Genomic DNA, 19,942 nt, shown 5'->3' on the forward strand with positions numbered 1-19,942 from the left:
CCCAGGATCCCTAGCGGCCGGAAAGCCGCCCATGCTGTTTTTGCGCACTGAGGCGCATTTAAACGGATTACACCACCGGCAGAGCGGGCGTTCTGACACCAATTTGAGGGCTTGTACCTGACGTGGAACATCCAGTCTCCTTCCCGCACCTCTGATTTCCTGGCTGGTTCCTGCCTCCCGCCGCCGCAACTCCTTCCATCGCGGCCGCGGAGTGGAGGTGGGGACTTCACATCCCAGGATCCCTAGCGGCCGGAAAGCCGCCCACGCTGTTTTTGCGCACTGAGGCGCATTTAAACTGATTACACCACCGGCAGAGCGGGCGTTCTGACAGTCTCCTTCCCGCACCTCTGATTTCCTGGCTGGTTCCTGCCTCCCGCAACTCCTACCATCGCGGCCGCGGAGTGGAGGTGGGGACTTCACATCCCAGGATCCCTAGCGGCCGGAAAGCCGCCCACGCTGTTTCTGCGCACTGAGGCGCATTTAAACGGATTACACCACCGGCAGAGCGGGCGTTCTGACACCAATTTGAGGGCTTGTACCTGACGTGGAACATCCAGTCTCCTTCCCGCACCTCTGATTTCCTGGCTGGTTCCTGACTCCCGCCGCCGCAACTCCTTCCATTGCGGCCGCGGAGTGGAGGTGGGAACTTCACATCCCAGTATCCCTAGCGTTCGGAAAGCCGCCCACGCTGTTTCTGCGCACTGAGGCGCACTTAAACGGATCACACCCCCCACGTCTGTGGCCGTCAGGGGCAGACAGAGGCTGGGCTGGGCCACCCCCCTTTCCGCCAGCAAACAAGGACATCGTGAAGCTAAGGTACGTCACACTCCAGTGACCGGACTTCGTACGCCCACCAGCTTCTCACGGACTGGTTGCGACCATTCCCTAGTTTATGTTACCCTGTTACCAACATTATAGTGCAGGACTGATTAATTTGTATATATTGTGATCTTTGTCCGGTTAAGCATGGAAAAACGCAAATGCGCTGTGGGCACGTTAGATGCCTATCTATTGAGAGCAGAATGCTTAATTGACCAGGAAATACAATCCACCGAAAGGAGGCTCTCGCTAGACCCAACAAACAGAGTACCCAGACCCCCTGACGTTCCTAGTGTCTCCCCAATGAGTAATTCACCCACCTTGTTATTTACTCCTGACTCTCCAGTCTCTAACCCCTTAAAATCCCTGGAGTGTATAGAGGCAGTGCCAAAACCCACTCCTTTACAAACCAAAGGACCCCAAACCCGGGGGAAAGCTAAAACAAAACAGTCAGCCGGTAGAGGGGCTAACCCAAAAGGACGCCCCAACAAAGAGGGCAAGAAATTACTTCATCTTGTCTCCCGGAATATAGGCACACAGACTGAGGAACGCAACCAAAATCCCTACGCCAAATTAGAAACCTTAAATGAAACGATAGCGACAACATCTAAAGAAAACTGTACAGTCCATTAAAAAAAATAGTGAACCAAGCAATAGAGGAGAAAATGAGCGAAATGATTTCCACACTCTTCGCGGTTTTCGAAGACAAATTTGCCCAATTAGAGAAAATGGTACTCGAGGGCAGATCACGACCCAACTCGTATCGCATACAGGGTAATAACAGTCAATCCATCTCTCAGGAGGCACAGTCCTCATCTCCCACAGAAGAAATTCCCAATAACCCTATTGAAAAAAACCCTACTCCCAACACTACAGGCACACTGGCAAATAATCTGCGTATAACGGGAGACAACAGACCAAAAGTTATAGTGGAACAAGTAACTAACTCCCACAAAACACCCAATCAAGATAAACCTAACCTCACAAAATTCCCTCCAATGCCAAACAAAGAATGTTTAAATTTACCACCAGCTGCTTCCCCCTATGTTTTAGTTCTAACAGGCGTCCCACTTCTACATAAAGGTTCAAACGAGTCATGGGTTTCACTCAGAAACAAGGTTTCGGACTGGCTTTTTAAACACACCTATTTCCATCCAAATCACATTAACCAGATACTGATGGTCAGGAGGGTGGGTTGGATAGGTGATTCTCACAAAAGCACTACCGGAGACTGTATAGTCATAAACTTTAAATCACCCGGTCTCGTGAGATCTCTTCTTGGGATTAATAGGGGAACAACACACGAAAACACAGTAATTAAAATGGAGCCGCTCGACTTCTTCTACTACATACAACCAAGAAGTGACTACTCAAGGAATGGGTGTATCCTGTTACAAAATAGGTTTAAACAACTTGCATCATTAGAGGAACTGGATTGACTACCAACATCGTCAGACAATCCTACTCCCATGATTGCAATTCAGAAGCCCACCATCGCTAATATTCATCCTAGCATAAATTTAAGCCAGGATAATAGCATGGTGTATTCCACTCCTCGCCACCTTGCCTTTACCACCTTAACAGGGGACCCCCCTACTTCAAAATCTAACAGTGTGCCCAATAATATACCCTCCACTATAGAAGGACAACATAACTGGGCTAATACAATTCCACCCAAGGCCTCTTCCGAAGCTAAAACAAACGCCCCGACAACTCTTAACAACTTACATAACAATCTTCTGTCGGACCAAAACCTGAACATAACCTTCTGGAATGTTTCAGGCCTGAGGTCAAAGGTCAATAACGAGGGGTGGATAAACTTTGTAAAAGAAAGCGACATCATCTCCCTTCAGGAGACATGGGTAATTACACCTATCCATATTAATGGTTATAAAACTTTCTTCAGTCCAGCCCTGGCCTCAACCTCTGGTAGAGCAAAGGGCGGCCTAGTGACCTATGTTTCAAACTTAATTCCTACCCTAAAAGTTCAAGCCCTTAAAAATGAGACACACTATCAAATTCTACGAGTAACCATAACAAAAATGCCACCCACTTTGCTAGTCAATCTATATAATAATCTTGCAGACGCAAAGTTCACGGAGATTATGAAAGAAATACGTCATTTCTTATCCGAACAAATCATCCAAAACAAAGGAAAAGAACCAATACTAATATGGGGAGGTGATTTTAACCTCACACTGTGTAAGAACAGACACAAAGGCAATTGCGGCTACACAGATCACTTAAACAACAATATTACTCATTTTCCCCATTCCCAAAAAGGGGCGCTTTTGAACGAGACCATGATTCTCCTTCAATTAGCTTTTGCAAACGAATTGCTCGACCCCCCAGCCGCTTTCGCTCCAACCTTCAATGGCAGAGGACTATCTTCGTGTATTGATTTCATCTTGGTGGGAAATAATCCCTCCGAATCGATCAGAGCAGTCACTACCCACGACTGCGCGTTCAGTGACCACTTCCCACTATCTATTACCATCCGAACCACTGCCCCAAAAAAGAAGGCACAAACACTCTACCATGCAGACACTATCTCAATGCCCCGTCCAAATGGCTATGCACTTAAATGGTCTCATATTGACCCCATAGTCACTCTAGAAACTATACTTAAAGCAGCACACCCAGCCTTCCTAGTATGCTTAACGGATACTTCATCCCCACAAGAGATCATAACAAATTACGGCAAAATAATATCGGAAGTTAATGATGCCCTGAGTGTGAAGTCCAGTGGGAAGACGTTCAAAAAAAAGAACCCCAAGTTCAGGTGGTTTAACTCAGCGTGTACTACAGCACACAAAATATTTAAAAAAAACCCTACACAAATCCCCAAGAGACGCCAGAGAGGTCTTACAAGCTAGGAGAGCATACAACACAATATTAACATCCAGGAAGAAAGAATTAAAAGAGGCACATTGGATCGCCCTTCATGATAGCTGTATTAACAACGACCCGGCCACCTTTTGGGAGATCGTTAATTCCCCATTTTTATCAGGCCCTAAAGATCGTGGACTAATCGAAACAACCATAACCGAACAAGAGTGGATAAACCACTTTTCAGAAATATTTGCAAACCCTGAGGGAATAAGCAGGCAGACCTATATTTTTCCAACCGACCTGACGGACCCGTTAGACCTGGACTTTAACCTCTCTGAGGTCAATCGGGCACTGAATATAAGCAGACCAGGGAAGGCCCCGGGCCCTGACGGGGTCCCTATGGACCTCTACAAATCAAACACCGACCTTTGGGCCCCCCTGTTACTTAAAGTCCTAGTGGCAATAGGAAAGGTAGGACCTAAAGACCCATATCCCTACTGGATTCCCTAGGAAAAATAGTAGGGAGAATTCTCTTGGCACGGCTGCAAGACTGGGCGGAAACAAACGACATATTATCCGATCTCCAATTCGGTTTCAGAGAGTGGAGAGGTACCATCGAACAGGTTTTAAATCTCACACTCCTGAGAGGGAAGTATGTCCAGGCAAAGGGTGGCAGCCTCTGCTTGGCATACGTAGACCTCTCCGCAGCTTTCGACTGCGTGGCCCATAATAAGTTGTGGAGCATAATGATTGAAATGGGAGTTGATATTAAATTGGTCAATTATATTAGGGAAATCTACTCCAACGCGACCACAAGAGTAAGATACGGTATAGGGGGGCAACTAACGTCATCTTTTGGGGTCAAGCGGGGAGTCAGGCAAGGCTGTGTCCTGGCCACCTTCCTTTTTAATTTGTACACAAACGGTCTGGAAGCAGCCTTGTTGAAGGGTAGCCAGGACCAGCCATATGTTCAAACTCGCCCGATCCCCGCCCTCCTCTATGCGGATGACGCAGTTATAATCGCTCGCACTCCCCTTGCACTACAACGCGCACTGGACAGATATAAAAATTTTATGCATCATTTGAACTTAAACATCAATGTCAAAAAGACATTTATAATGACTTCAGGTAACCAATTTCAAAAAGGGAAAAAAAATATCTACCTAAATAACATACAAGTAGAAAACACTACCACCTATCCATATTTGGGAGTAGTAATAGACAGTAAAGGCACCTGGAAAAGTTCAATAGAGAATAGAAAATTGCAATTTCAAAAGGCCACAACAGCATTGACCAAGTTCGCAAGAAATCTGGGTAAGAGAACATCAAAGGAAATGCTTGACATTTATCATTCAAGATGTGTCAGCACGGCAATTTACGAGGCAGGAATATGGGGCAACGTAAGAGTAGACCCGATCCAAAAGGTAGAGAACAACTTTCTGAAATTTTTATTGGCCGTCCCCTCGTCTACCTCAACTTTTAACATTCACAGCGAAGTGGGTCTCCCACACATCACAGACGTGAAACGGATGCAGCCAATTCTTCTCTGGCACCGTATTTGGACTACAACAGAATTAAAACTAACACAGGCACTTATCACTGACTGCATGAACCTGGACCACGAGTCTAAAATCACTTGGTTATCATACGTCAAAAAGTCTTTTTCAGACATGGGATTCGCTCACTTTTACTTTAAGCCCCAAAACCTGATTTCAATCTCAAGAAAGAACTTACGAGATGCATGCCTAACCCATTTAGCAGAGCTACGCCTGGCTCTTGAAACGACTAAACCCTCCGTTCAGCATTCTCTCTCTATCCAAACTACAGATAAAATGGAGCCCTACCTGAATCTAAGTCTAAGTAACTATGAAAAATTCTTACTAACAAGATTCCGTTTCAACATGTTTCATAGACTGATCACCTTCCCGGTGACAAACGACTGGGCTACTAATTTGAATTTGTGTCCCTGTGACGGTCTTTCTCCCCAGTCGACTTTGCACGCAATTATGTTTTGTAACTTCTATATCGTACCAAGAAATCTGTATTTGATACCCCTATTGAAACTGTTGGCCCTCAAACAGTGTCGACCTGCTCTGATGGCTCTTCAGATGTTAGAGACAGATTTAGTGGTAGCAAATATGACAAAGTTTTTAAAATTTTGCGTGCGGCACAGAACGAACCTTTAAATTGAATTCTTTCAAACCGAAAGTATATGTCCCATACAGTAACATAAATTTATCATGCCTAAACTGACGGTTTTTTCCTTTTAAAAATAACACATAACATACCCTATGATATAGGGATTACCCCCCTCGGCATCCTAATACTGCTTCTGGGGGGATTGTTTTTGTCAAGGCTTTTGCTCATACAATCTACACATAGATAACAGTATACGCAGCTAATAGGCACTTTTGATTGCAAGTTTGCACATATTTTTACTTCCTAGGAAAAAATTATTCCTTTATTCCTTTCCCTTCTTAAACGTTTTCCGTTTCCTTATATTGAAATGTTATCAATTGTAACAATCACAGTGAAAAGTATATTCCTAGGCAATCAAAATTGATACAAATATCAGCCACTAGGCTAATTGATATAGAACCAAAAACATTAGAAAAACTTTTATATATAAACAAACATATGACCAAATATAAATAAGAAAGATAAAACACAAATGTAAACATTCAGGATATATAAAATTGCGGCAATAGATTTGAAGACAATCTATTGCCGCAATTTTATATATCCTGAATGTTTACATTTGTGTTTTATCTTTCTTATTTAATATTGTGTTCATTGAATAACCTTTTTTTGTGTTATTGTACCTATATTTTAGTCTGTATTTTGTTAAGAATTTTTGATATAATTTTTATAAAAAACGTGTCTTTTTTTAGAAAGTGTATTGTGTTTTGGTCATATGTTTGTTTATATATAAAACACTACGAGTTGCTGACAATCAAAAGATGATTTTTAATTCTATTGTTATATGGTACACTGGCTTTTATTAAAAGTTTTTCTAATGTTTTTGGTTCTATATCAATTAGCCTAGTGGCTGATATTTGTATCAATTTTGATTGCCTAGAAATATACTTTTCACTGTGTTTGTTGCCCTGTCCTAGGAATTGGCCTGAATATTCTACAGGGGGTCCTTGTTACTTTCAATCAATTGTAACAATATCATTGTTTTTTACATGCAAATGCTTTTATGGTTTGAAATTGCCTTACCGAATAAAGCTTTTAACTACTACTAACTAGTGCTTAATAATAATTAAAATTAAAATGTATTTGAACAACAATTAAAAACTATCAGAATAAGAACGATCAAAACTCCTTAGCAGCCAGGTACGAACGGGATATAAACAAGTGGACATAAACAGACATGAAGATTGGAAAAGTAAATATCTACATACATAAAGATTTAAATCAAATGCTTCTTTCCCACATTTGTATGAAATGAAAAAGAAATTGCTTTAAAGATATCCCCATTACTGTGACTTGGCACTGTTTATGTTCCAATTTAACAAAGAGTACAAAAAAGGTACTCTTAACACATCTACTCACCAGGCATGGGTGGCACACCAGGAGGGGGTCCCTGATTGTGTGGTACTGGCATTCTCATGTTGGGAGGTGCTGGCAAAGGAGGCATAAGCATACCAGGAGGAGGTAATCCAGGAGGTGGGGGAAAAGGAATAATGCTAGGCAAAGCAACATCATCTACGACTAAAGGGTCATTTCCATGATCAAACTGGCAAAGATCCCCACGTACGCAAAATCCCATCTCTGTAAATAAAAAGAGAATATAGATTAGGTCTCATTTTGCATAATTATAAAGAAACAGGTGTAATAATAAACAAATGCAGCTCAAAGCAGGTCTGACCCAAACACCATGCTATTACAATAAAACTCCGTGTAGAACCCAAGAGACTGGGCAGTATTGTTTTAATGCCCCAGGGAGCTGGAGGTAGTTTTTGAAGGCAAGCAAACCATATTGCTAATTCTTAACTTAAATGAGAAGGATAATGTGTCCTGTATAAGACATTTAGATATTTCAGTTGTGGTTTTAAATAAAAACTTTTTTTTTTTTTAAAGTTACTTACCGGTACCTTCAGGCTTGGAAACCCAAATGAATTGTTGGACACAGGAGTATTAGAACAAGCATTTAACTTCTTTGTATCCCACACGCTCATCTAGCCAAACGTCTAATAAGGTGAAATGGCTCAAAACCCCTCTCCTGTGTTGCCCATTTCAATTACAATTCAGTAGCAAAACTGTAGAAAGAACAGAAGTAAGCCTCAAAGCAGTGGCGAGTAGGTGGGTATACATGTATTTATTTATGTAGCATTCCTATAGGGCTCATCTAGCAAATAGGCATGAGAGCTCTGACAGGGTCAAAGACAATTAGAACGTCAATGAGTCAGAGGAGATATAGTTGACTTGTGGACTGCTAAAGTACAGTTATATAGATTTCTTTAAATAGGGAAGTCTTAATTGCTTTCCTAAATTGGAACAGTGTTGGGGAGGTCCTTTTGGATACAGGGATGTTGTTCCAGAACCTTGATACACAGATGCAAAATACCTGCTGCAATGTTTTTCCTTTTTTACACTTCTTTATTTAAAGAGAGTTTTCTAAAGAGCTAACATGACCCTGGGGTATCAGAACTCTGCAGATGAGAATATATAAATGCTAACGCAATGAGAAAGAATATACTAGTTAACAATAATTAGTTGAGCCTGGTGCCACAGGCAACAAAATAAATTCTTGTGCAAGCCTTCAGGACGTCACCGTTATCGCATACTCTTGGTCAGTTCCTATTGAGTATCTTTCAATCAGTATAGACTTCACTCCTTTTTTATGGTTTAAGTAGTATTTATTGAGTATGCCTTAAAGTCGGTACAGTACACCCACCTACAACCACCGGCCGGTGGGGAACCTTCAGTCAAATTCAAATTTTTATTGATAGAAACGGAGGAAGGAAGAGAACACTCACCTAAAGGGCAAGGAGAAAAAGAAGAGAGCAGAAAAGAGAGAAAAGAGTTCCACCCATAGAATATGAGTCGGCAGGGAACTATGGCTGGGGAGCCGGTAACGGGGCCTTTGGGTCCGGCATCTGGTCTGCGGGGAAGCATAGGACTTTGAGGTATCGAGGGCAGGTAAGCTCCACGAACTCGGAAGAGAGGTATGCCACCGTGGACACCCAGGACTTATCAAACTTAGGCAGTGTGCGGTGGATCCCGGCAGTGATTCTTCCCATACCCACTATGTCCCACAATTAGTACAGCCAGTCTGAGTCAGAACCTCCACTGTACCCCCATTTAGCAAGGAGAACCTGTTAAGCCGCCCCCAGTGCAAAGGTGATCGCCCTGCCCCTACAGGACCTGAGGGTACGTGAGAGGATTGGGTAATCCCAGAAGAATATAGCTAGGGAACCTAGGGAGTTATGTCTGGTATATTTGGTCGATGATAGGTAATATGGTCTCCTAGAACGCTTGGATCTTGGGGCACTGCCAGAGAATATGGGAGAGGGTATGGGAGAGGGTACCCTCCTGGCCACAGTTACGCTAACAAAGGCTGCTACCACGGGGTTTCCATTTCGCCGGGGTATAGTACCAATAGTGCGCAAGTTTTAGGAGCATCTCCTTCCCTGAAGTACTGCAGGAAGATGCCCGGGCCCTCTGTACAATGTCCGCCCACCCATCTCCACCTCCTACCTGCGCTGGGGTCTTTGTCTGAATCCTTGTCCTGTTGAGAAACCCGTAGATGTCCGACAGAAGACGCTTGTTGGAGGTGCGGTAATACACCAAATCTCAAATTTTGTGAGGAGTCGTCCCGTGTGTGGGCGAATATGCGGTTGTGTGACCCAGTGGTGCAGTGCCAAATATTGCCAGTATGCTGTCTTGGGGATGCCATAGTGGGCTACCAACATGGTGCAGTCCACGGCCGCTCGCTCATCGAAGAGGTCCCCAATGCGTTTACATTGTGCGTCCTGCCAAGGCAGATAGGAGTTACCCCTCAGGGTGGGGGGGAAATCCGGGTTCCCAATAAAAGGGGTCAAAGGAGAGACCACAGAGGACAGCTGGCATTTCTCCTGTACCCTGCCCCATGCCCTCATGGTGGCGCGTAGAACTGGGGAAAGGTACGCACCCAACGGGCGGAGGCGTCGAGGAAGCCAGGGAACTTTCCATATATGCATCCCTGCCACTCGCATGTCTATGAAGCACCAGTGTTTTTCAGATGCAAGTTGATACCACTCAACCATCCAGCGCAGTTGCGCCGCCTCATAGTAGCGCCCAAGATGGGGAACTACCAGACCACCTTCTTCTTGTAACACGTAGGTGAGATGGTAGGCCATCCGCGGCCTCCCCCCCCCCAAATTGCGCAGTTGATCAATCGCTGCATTTGAGCCAACACCATGGGAGGTGGGCAGAGTGGGAGCATCTGAATAATATAGAGTAGACGCAGTAAGATCACAATTATGACGGCCGCAATTTTACCCAGCCATGAAAGGGTATGTTTCCTCTAGGTGTTCAATTCGCTGCGGACCATTTCTAAAGCCTGTAAGTAGTTTACCTGGGCAGTCTTCAGTGTGGTGGAGAAAACCCTAATCCCCCACTCGTTTTTTAAAGGCCCTTGTAGAGGTGACTATGCGCATCTCTGGTGGTAGAGAGTTCCAGATCCAGTAAGCACTCCCAGTAGAGGCGCAAGAGTAGGTTCTCTCTTTCTTGAAACTCAGCGGCTCTAGTAGGAGTTAGATCAAGCTTTTCAGTGCACAGCTGCCACCTGATATGTTGAATTTCTGAGGCAGATATTTCAGGGTCTCACACAGGAGCGGTTTTGTGTGTGACACAGACTATCTTTAGTGTGCCGCACGGTTCGAAGGGTAAGCTGCATCTTAGTCTGTAGACGGAAGGTGTTCTGGCTGTGGGTGTGCTGAGAACCACCAGAGTTGGTGAGTTTGTCTATAAGATAAGCAAGGAGAAAAGTTGTGATGGCTTTGTAAATGATAGTGCTGGTTTCGAAGATGGCGTAGACTAGCAAGGGGAGTCTGCATAGACCCATCCAGATGAGGATGATGTGATCATAAAGAAGTACTAGTTGCCTTGCGTCAAGTATATGCAAAAAGCTGTGGTTATCCCTGGCCGGAACACCACACACAATTTGTGTAGACTTGCACATATCTGGCATGCGCCGGACTTGGGGGAGGTGGAGTGGGCTTTATGTCTCCTAGATATTCAACTTCCATTCTGTTGAAAGGGACTATATATGGATGGTACTTGGGCGGGTGGGATTGGGAGATAAGTATTTGAAATGGTTAAAACTACTCTATATTAAACCAACGGCTCGGGTCCGCCCTCGCAACCAGGTATCGGAAAGCTTAGAACTCCAGAGAGGTACCCAACAGGGTTGCCACTCCTTTTTGCCCTTGCGACTGAGCCCTTGGCGATCACCCTTAAATGCAAGATGGAGCAATGGGGGATTAGGTTGGGGACAACTGTCCATGAAATGAAAATGAAATGAAAAGTGAATTTATAAAGCGCGAATTGCTGCCCAAGGGCGTCCAAGCGCTAGTTGTGGGGTCAATGTATGGCGATGACACATTGGTATACCTCTAGCATTCTGAAGAGGTGGTCCCGGAGCTCCTTAGGGAATTAACTGGCTTTGGTGAGATATCAGGGCTTCGCCATAACCCGGGTAAGTCTAAACTCTTCCTTATGAGAAGCCTGGAGGACAAGGAGGAGGACGAGTTACCCATAGTGGGGATGAATAAGGTCAGAGACACGGTCCGTTACCTTGGGGTTAGGCTGGTACACACGCAGGAAGCCTACCTAGAACGCAATATGGGGAAATGTGTGGAGGGTATCTGCAAATCAATAGAGTTCTGGCAAGATCTGCCCTTGTCCCGGATGGGGCAGGTAGCCCTAATAAAAATGGTAATTCTTCTGCGATACTTATATACTATGCAGAACTCCCTCTACTATATTCCACAGGTGTATTTCCACCTGCTGGACCGTCTATTGGTTGACCTGTTATGGAGGTCCAAAAGGAAAAGGGTGAAACTGTATACACTACGGAGGACGTGGGAGAAGGGAGGACTGGAGGTCCCTAGGTTGGGTTTCTATTAACCCCTGTTCCGGACCTCCTTATGTTGGGATCCCGGGTACCCGAGGAGCTCCCATATATCAGACACGTCGCTACAATTTGGGAATCCGCAATAAAAACTGCGGTGAAACGAGCACCCTATGCCCCGGAGCCCCTGCTATGGTCAGTGGTTCCGTTTAAACAAATAAGTCAAACAATGTCTATTACCAGATGGACGGAGGGAGGCTGTCACATGATGGGACATTTGAACTCAGGACAGAAGTTCCTCACTAGGGAGGTGGCGGAATCGAAGTTTGAGCTGGGTAGGATGCAATACCTTCAATACGCAAAGATCTCAGTGGTGGCAGGAGAGGTGTGGCCAGCGTTCTAGGAGGAGCCGCCCATCACCGCCACGCTTCAGGCTCTTGTGACCTTGGCAGGGGCCGTAGACTGGTATCTCACATTTACAGGGCGTAAAGTGAAGACCTTGCCGCACACCCGCTCTCGATTCAAGCTAAGTGGGACGCAGTACTGGAAGAACCTTTAACGGACTCGGAAAGGAAAAGGGTGCATGAAAGGGTTAAGCGAATTAGTTCTAATACCAGATTTAAAGTTATCCAATTCAATATTGTCCATCTGACTCAAAGTGTACTTCACAAAATATACCCGGACTGCCCTGCTAGTTGTCCAAAATGTGGTTATAACGAGGCCCAGTTCTTGCACATGATATGGAATTGTCCACAGCTAAGTCTCTTCTGGGGATCTATACTGGAGCGCTTACGACAGGTGACAGGGTGGACACACCCCAATCCAGTAAGGAGGTGTTGCTGGGTCTTCTCCCTAGGCCTAAAGGGAAAAAGATTACACATAAGTTCCTCCAGTTGGGTCTGGTGTTGGCTAAAAGAAGGATTGCAATTAGTTGGAAGGGTTTGGTGCCCCCACGGTGGGAAATTGAGCCAGAGATTTACGGGAATAGGTGATGGAAGAGCTAATTCGAATGAGGTGTGTTCGAAGGGATGAAAAGCTAGAAGAGGATGCAAGGGCCTGGTACACCATGACCATGTGGATCCCCATAGGAGAGGGCCTCACCTCACAAATGTCGGGGTAACTACTCATTGACTCTGACAGATCTGATGAGGAGGTGCAGCCACAGGGCACTCTCAGTCTGAGAACAGTGGAGAAACTTCGTTTTCTATGTGACCGAGCGGGCGGACGGGGGGGGGGATAAGTTAGGTTACTATGTTACGATATCCTTACCTGAGAATTACCTGCTAATGTCCAAATACAGTACTAAGCTTATTAACGCAAGATTTCAGTTACGAACAATTTATTCCTTGACAGTTCTTTCTTTGAGTACCCACAATTCTTTGAGATATGTACATATTGCTACGATTGTATTGTACTGTGTTTTTCTGGACGTGGACAAATCACAATAAAAAACTTCTTAAAAAAAAAAAGTATATCCAAAAAGCACCCACCATTCCAAAATGCCATGTACATTGAAAAAATAAGCAGAGACCCAGTTTGAAAAGATAGAGTAATAAAATAAAAGGTACTTTAAAGAAAATTCACTAACAAGGTCATCTGTATCACAGCTTGGGACGCGGCCAAGCATTTATGGGAAATTAATAGTCAACTTTCGTGCAACGCAGGATGGAAGAAAAGAAATGAGAAGATTTTGAGTAACTACAACATTTGCAACCTACAACACGCTACAAGTCTATAAAAGTGTGTGCTACGTGAGTGGTGAGATGGCTGTTATACTGATCATGCACTACTAAAAGGTAATGCTCCAAAGGGTAAATATACTATGAGCAGGATGACAAAGCGGACATCTTGCAATCAAAAACCTTTGCATCTCTTCTACGGTCAACTACCTATGACTGCATACCTTATCTCCCTTCTATGCAAGTAAACCTTGATTTCATATTGCTTTTGGATCCAGCATCTTTGAATGCTTGGGAGGCTAAAGGGAAGGAGTGGTCAGTAAGCCAATACAACTCCTTCAACTTTCGACAAACAGTTTGCCAAAGGGTGTTTTATCACAAGCAGATATTTCATTTAGCTGAGATGGAGAATTAAAAAAAAAAACATTAAAAAAGGCACAGAATTGTGAAAAAGGAGATTTAAGTCCAGAGCACCGTAAATTTTACCCATATAGAGTAAGCAAGCTGTTTTAAACAAGACATTGATCTTGAACGGAGTACTAAACTACGGCTCCTCCGACAGCCATAAATATATGATGCGACAGCATGAGAAAATTTACTTGGGAGACCATGGGAGTAGTGGGCTAATTTCAGGAAAAAGTAAATAAGTTATTCACAAAGCCAGTGCCCGTCAACTGTGCCTTCACTGGTACTAATGTTGTTAGAGACAGCGTTTAATCTATGGTGGCTTTGTCACAGTTGGAGTGTTTCCCAGTAACAAGATATATTTATACATAAAAGGTAACGTTTATTCTGAAAAGTACTCTTGACCCAGATAAGAGAGAGTACATGGATCCAATTTCTGATGGATATATAAGCAGTTTTGTTTGGTTAAGCAGATTTACCTCATATACAAGTCTGGATTCACAAAAAGTTATTGCAAACTTTTAAACAAGTTTGCTTGATGCGGACACAAGCATGCACATTATTAGAGGCGACCTCAAGTGTAAAATATAAAAATAACTGAGAAAAAAGTATTCTCTATGATTGAAGACAAGGTGGGAAAACCTATGTGTGGGACGATTTTAGACACTTCAAGAAAACTTAAATTCATAAACCAATTCCCCCACCAACAATACAAAAAAATTGAATGTGCTTTAATGGTGAATGAATGTAATATTTCACAGCCAAAAGTACACATGTGGCAAATACGCTATGCTAGTTTCCCACACTCTAAGAAGAGTAGTAAAAGTGGGTTTGGCAATTTTAAATTATTGGTTTACTTTGTGGTTTATTAGTGTAGGAGAGTAGGATCTGCTTCCCATGGGTACCCACACTTTTTGCTGGTGTTTCACTGTTTTTCGACCATAGTCTGGCTGTGGCCCTGATAATCAGGACCCCAGCATAGCTGCTTCCTCTCTAAAATGGTTTCCATGTATATTAGGTACATCTCTAATTGGATTCTGGAGTGCCTTATAAGTCCCTAGTATATGGTATACTATGTACCAAGGGCATAGGTACCTCTGAGGCCTACCAGGGGCTGCAGCATGTATTATGCCACCCCTGAGAAGCACTCCAAAATGAAACTACAGGTCTGCTACTGCAGCCTGGGTAAGGTGGTGCATGCACCCCTTACTGTGGTATAGGCTACCTATATTACTACCATTGCACACAGATATAAAACCTATAAGTCACTCCTATGGCAGGCCTTAATCCTGAAAGCAGAGTGCTTGGTTTTTATGCGAGAGGGTGCCCCTGCAAGAGCAGAGCCCCTCTGCAGCGTTCGGAGTACCTCCTCTGATGCGGTTCGTGGTGCAGCCTGACCATATACTCTTAAGTGCATTATAACCTCACGGTAAATGCAAACTTTGGACTGGCTGCACGGAAACATGTCGTGCTTGGTGTCAAACACTTTGGAATACTACCCCCCCCTTGCCAGTTCTGGCGGCGGGGGTAGCATTCCACCCTTCTAGAGTGAGAGACATGTAACCACTGGTCATACCGGTAAAGACTTTCTAGAGCCCTGGCATCACAAAATGGATGCCACAGACACGGGTCTGCCCTCCTGCTGCTGGACGAAACTCCGCCAGGGGAGGCCTGGACAATAGGTTTCCTGTCACAGGGAGGTGTAACCACCTCCCCAGACAGGCAGATGTGTATTAGGGCTGGGCGGGAGCACTCTCTGGTGCCTTAAACTCCTGCACTGGGGGCACACTTGGTGTCCCTGTATAGTCCAGTTCAAACCGGTTGCAGGGGCTACCTGCCCCTGCTCTGGTGCGAAACTGGACAAAGGAAATGGGTGTAACCACCCCTCTTTCCAGACCCTCCCATAGGTGGGTCCCCAGAGTATGTCCAACCCCCTATCTTAGTAGAAGTATAGAAACCCAGTCCTTCAGACTTTAGATTACCCTGGACGAAACTCTGCAACATATATCCTGGACCTTCGATTTTCTATTTCAACTAGAAGACAGAAGAAATCTCCCTTGGGGTCAAGGAGTGACTCCCCTGCTTGGCAGGCACCAAAGAAGCAACTGTCCGGTCTGCAACTCTGAAGCTCCCGCCATATGCTGAAGTCTTTGCATCACCAGAGGTGGATTTCCAGACTTCCCGAGGCTACCCTGAGTCCACAGCAAAGCTGAGGCCCGTGGCTATCGTGGGTGACGTGTAACGGTGACCCCTGGACACCGTGAACTTTTGCCGGTACATCATCTTCCTGGTCTTCCTCGAAGTTGTGCTTTGGGTTCCGAGTGCTGTAGGTGCCCAGCCTTGGGCACCTACAGCACCGAAGATCTCTGGCCCCCACTCCACGAGTGACCCGTGGGCCAGTTGCCAGTGCGACTGCTCGAGGCTCCTTCGTGATTGCTAGCCCGTTGGCTAGTGGGTCCCCATGAAGGCAACTCCTTTTCTGCTTGGGCTTTCCTGGTTGCTCCAGACGTGCCCTTACTAACCCTCGCTGGGTGAGTCGCCCAGACCTTGCTGGTCTGCCCCGACGTCTTTCTTCTATTTCCACTTGACTTGCTGTTGCCTAGGCTTGTTGGGTCTATTCTGGTCGCCGACACCGCAGCACTCTACAGACTTCGTGGGACAGCTCGAATCCAGCTCCTGGTAGTCGTCGATGCCTCCTGGACCTCGTGGCTGAAGAGTCAAGACACCAGTCAACTCACCTGAAGCACCCGACACCTGTAGGCATTGGACTATCATGCCCCTGGTCACTGGAAAGTGACCCAGTCTTTGTCCCCTCTGCTTTCAGGTTCCTTCCATCCTCGATCCAGGCTTGGATCTCGTCGGACACTTCTCCTCTTCACGGCAGCAGCACTTCTTTGCCAGCTTCCATTGAAAACGACGCCACGACCCGACACCAAAAGACACCTATGCACCTGGCTTCTCTGGGTGAGGTAACACGAGTACTCCAGTGATCCCGTGGGTGTTGGCCCTAGCCACCTCTAAGTCAAAAAGGGTTCGCTTGTAGTCGTCCTCTAAGTGTCCTTAACTTGTAATTTTCCAACTGCGACTTTCCCCATAGAAGTTAACGGCAATTCGCGCCTGTGTTCTAACACTGCACGCATGTCACTACCATGGGTGGTTCCTTGGGGCCCAAGCACTTCTAAAGGCTGAAGGCCTTGTGTCTAGTTCAGTCGTGGTTCTTATACCACTTTATTGGTATATGGTTTGGTACGCCCCTAGGGCCCAAACGTGTATTTGTGCTTTTACTGTTGAACACTGACTTGTAACTTAAGTACTTCGAACTCCAGCCTCATAAAGAGACTAGAGGAGTGTGTTTTATCTTAAATACATATATTTTAAATATATACCAGGTGTGGTTGTCCTTTCATTTGGTCATTCAAGAGATTATAGACTGGTAAAACAAGCTGCTTTACATTCCTTCAAGACTTAGCCTGAAGGCTGCTCTCCATAGCTACCACTGAGATATCTTTCCACAAAGGTTGTCTTTAACCTATCACCATAAGGGGTTGTTTGGACTGGTACAGGGTGCCCACTTTAATTAGTGGACAGCATATACCAGGCCAACTTCTCACAATTAGGTTCTTTTTTTTAGCTTGAACCTCTGTGCCTGTTATTCCAGGTGGACATACTCTCATTGTAGGAATGATTAAAAGTGTAGCATGGATAGTATCTAAGAGGCAGACCAACAGACTGTGATCATGGAGTGCATTTACCACAAGGCATCTGGACAGATTAGATGCTGGTATGCTAGGCAGTGGGCACCCTCCCCCCTTTTGATTGGTTCCATGTTGATTTATTGTGCCGACGGGCTCCCTGGAATGCACTTTGGCTCTGGGAGTGGTACAGAAACCAGAAAAGACTGAGCAGAAATTCCAGCACTCACACATCTCAAGCAGTATGCTCAACTGTAATAGGTTTCTACAGATGCACATCACTGGCTGAATCAACAATGGTGAATAAGTCAGAGACTTTCAACTAAAATGAGTGTTATCATGCACTACCTTTACTACAAAGCATCTCGCTCTCTTTTAGTAGCTTGCCCAGGGTTGCTGCAAGGCCAAGGACCTGGCCATTTCAATATCCAATATGATGGGTTATAGTGCTTCATCAATATGATTTCTGAAACAATGCTTAGACCAAGAGAATGTTCTAGTATTCTATGCTGTACAAAAAGCTTGGGAAAGCCACACTCAGTCTCAAAACAGCTGCCTTGCCCAGCTGTTTAAACCAGTAGTGCGACTGGTGAACTTAAAAAATTGTGGGGGCAAACAGCCATCTCAAAATCAGCCAAGTGAGCAGATTCTGGTATGGTTTCTACTGTTCTACTCACCTTCCTACGAGAATGGGTCCAGATGCCATACTGTACAATACAATTTTGACAAATATCTGCTAAAATGTCACTGATTAAGTCTCGGCTAGCGTTGCAGGGCAAAGCGCTGCTCGCTCGGCGAGAGGACTTGAAGCCCCGCCCATAATTTTCATTGGCTTGCGTCATCACTTATGCTAAACGGTGGCCTGGTATTGGAAATGGGGTATTTTGGTTGCCGCCCTTTTGCTTTTTTGTTCGGGCCCATCCGAACTGACTCGTCTGCTTTGCGACTGTCGCAAAGCATTTTCTTATCTTTGTCGGGCCATCTGTTTTCACTCAGCCACGTGTTTATTTTTGCATCGCGCTTTCACTTAAAGTGAAAGTGAAAGCTCGATGCAAATATAAACACAGCTGAGTGAAAACAAATGGCCCCCTGCCTTCCCGCAATGGCAAAGCTGCTCCATGTACTCCCTGCGCTTCCTCGTTCTCAAGGGACCACGAAACGGTGAAAAAACAATCAAAATTCTTGGGTAACAATTTATATTTTGATATCCGCGCTCCTACAGTCACGACAGGATGACCAGTACCGCACTTCTTCTAATTATCGATTGATTATCGGTAACTCTGACCTAGACAGCCCACACCCCGCCGGCTCTCCTGTTCAAACCTCTCGTGGACCCCCTGTTGAGGCCCCGGCAGTGGGACCTGTAAAAGCCCCGGCTGTGGGACCTGTTGCTGCCCCGGTGCTGACGGACTCTGTAAAGTGCGGTACTTTCTGTGACCGGACAACGGGTGCGATCACCCATGGTGCACCTAGTGTCCCGTCAGCTCCCCCAACCGAGCGGACTCCAAGGACCGGGGTGGTGGAAAGAGGATTTCAAACACTAGCTGTCCGCTCTACAGACAGACCCGGGACTAGGGCTGGAGAGAACAGGTGGCAGAACGCAACATAAGCCGCGGAGGAGGGTAGGGCGAGGGGGGGTCCGGCCGCGCTTAGAGGTTCACCCTCTTAGTCACCAAGAGCTTCTTCCACTCTGTACCGCTTCTAGGCACTCCGCGGCGTGAAAGAGCAATGTGATCGGCCGTACTTGCTACATACTTAAAATGTATCCGAACGGGCACATAATAACATATCCACAAGTTGTCAAGTCCGATATATACTAACGTACACAAGTTAGGTATCCAGGCCGACACCACTTACCTGTGAAGTAACAGGTTGCACATTCATACATACAAGGCATCCCGCGATCGCTTGAATGGGTGCCCGGGGCCAAGAGGCTGAATGACTGAATGTATGTATTTAAGACTCAGTGGATGAACTGATTCATCCACTTTATATGATTCTTTCTTACATCGCACGGAAGACCCTTTGTGTACCAGCGCACTTTGGAACCAGCTGTGGATTAAAGCATGTCACGTCACACAAGATAGCGCTATATGCATGCCAGAATATGCGGAAAGGACACTTTTAGGGCTTTAAAAGTGAGCTTAAGACACAGAAATATTGCTGGACAACAGTGGTAGCGTGCAGGATACCTGAAGTGCACAGCGTGAGATTTGGGTTCATGGTGAACTATCCTCTCCTCCCTGTCCCTCCACATCCCCACCACCTGGAAAACACGCTAATTAATGTTTAGCGGCCTAAAGCCCTCTTTAAAGCGCTTCTGAAGGCTGTGCGGGCGCCGGTCCATGGTAAACTTTTGCAATCCACACACAAACTATGGATTTATAGAGGCGTTGTGGGCGCGCAGGCCTGTTATCAAGGCTGATAATTATACACTGTGTTTTCAGGTGCCC

At 45.4% G+C, this 19,942-nt stretch overlaps 1 protein-coding gene across 4 annotated transcripts in view; it reads right to left on the reverse strand.

Annotated features, from left to right (window-relative positions):
- RBM27 (RNA binding motif protein 27) overlaps nt 1-19,942 on the reverse strand; it is a 691,940-nt gene that overhangs the window by 430,398 nt on the left and 241,600 nt on the right. For all 4 annotated transcript variants that reach the window (XM_085618112.1, XM_085618111.1, XM_085618110.1 and 1 more), the window contains one exon: nt 7,210-7,428. In XM_085618112.1, the coding sequence (XP_085474238.1) occupies nt 7,210-7,428 (219 nt within the window). The remainder of the gene's footprint in view (nt 1-7,209; nt 7,429-19,942) is intronic.

The sequence above is a fragment of the Triturus cristatus genome, chromosome 7 (genome assembly GCF_964204655.1).
Source record: "Triturus cristatus chromosome 7, aTriCri1.1, whole genome shotgun sequence".
Taxonomy (NCBI): Eukaryota; Metazoa; Chordata; class Amphibia; order Caudata; family Salamandridae; genus Triturus; species Triturus cristatus.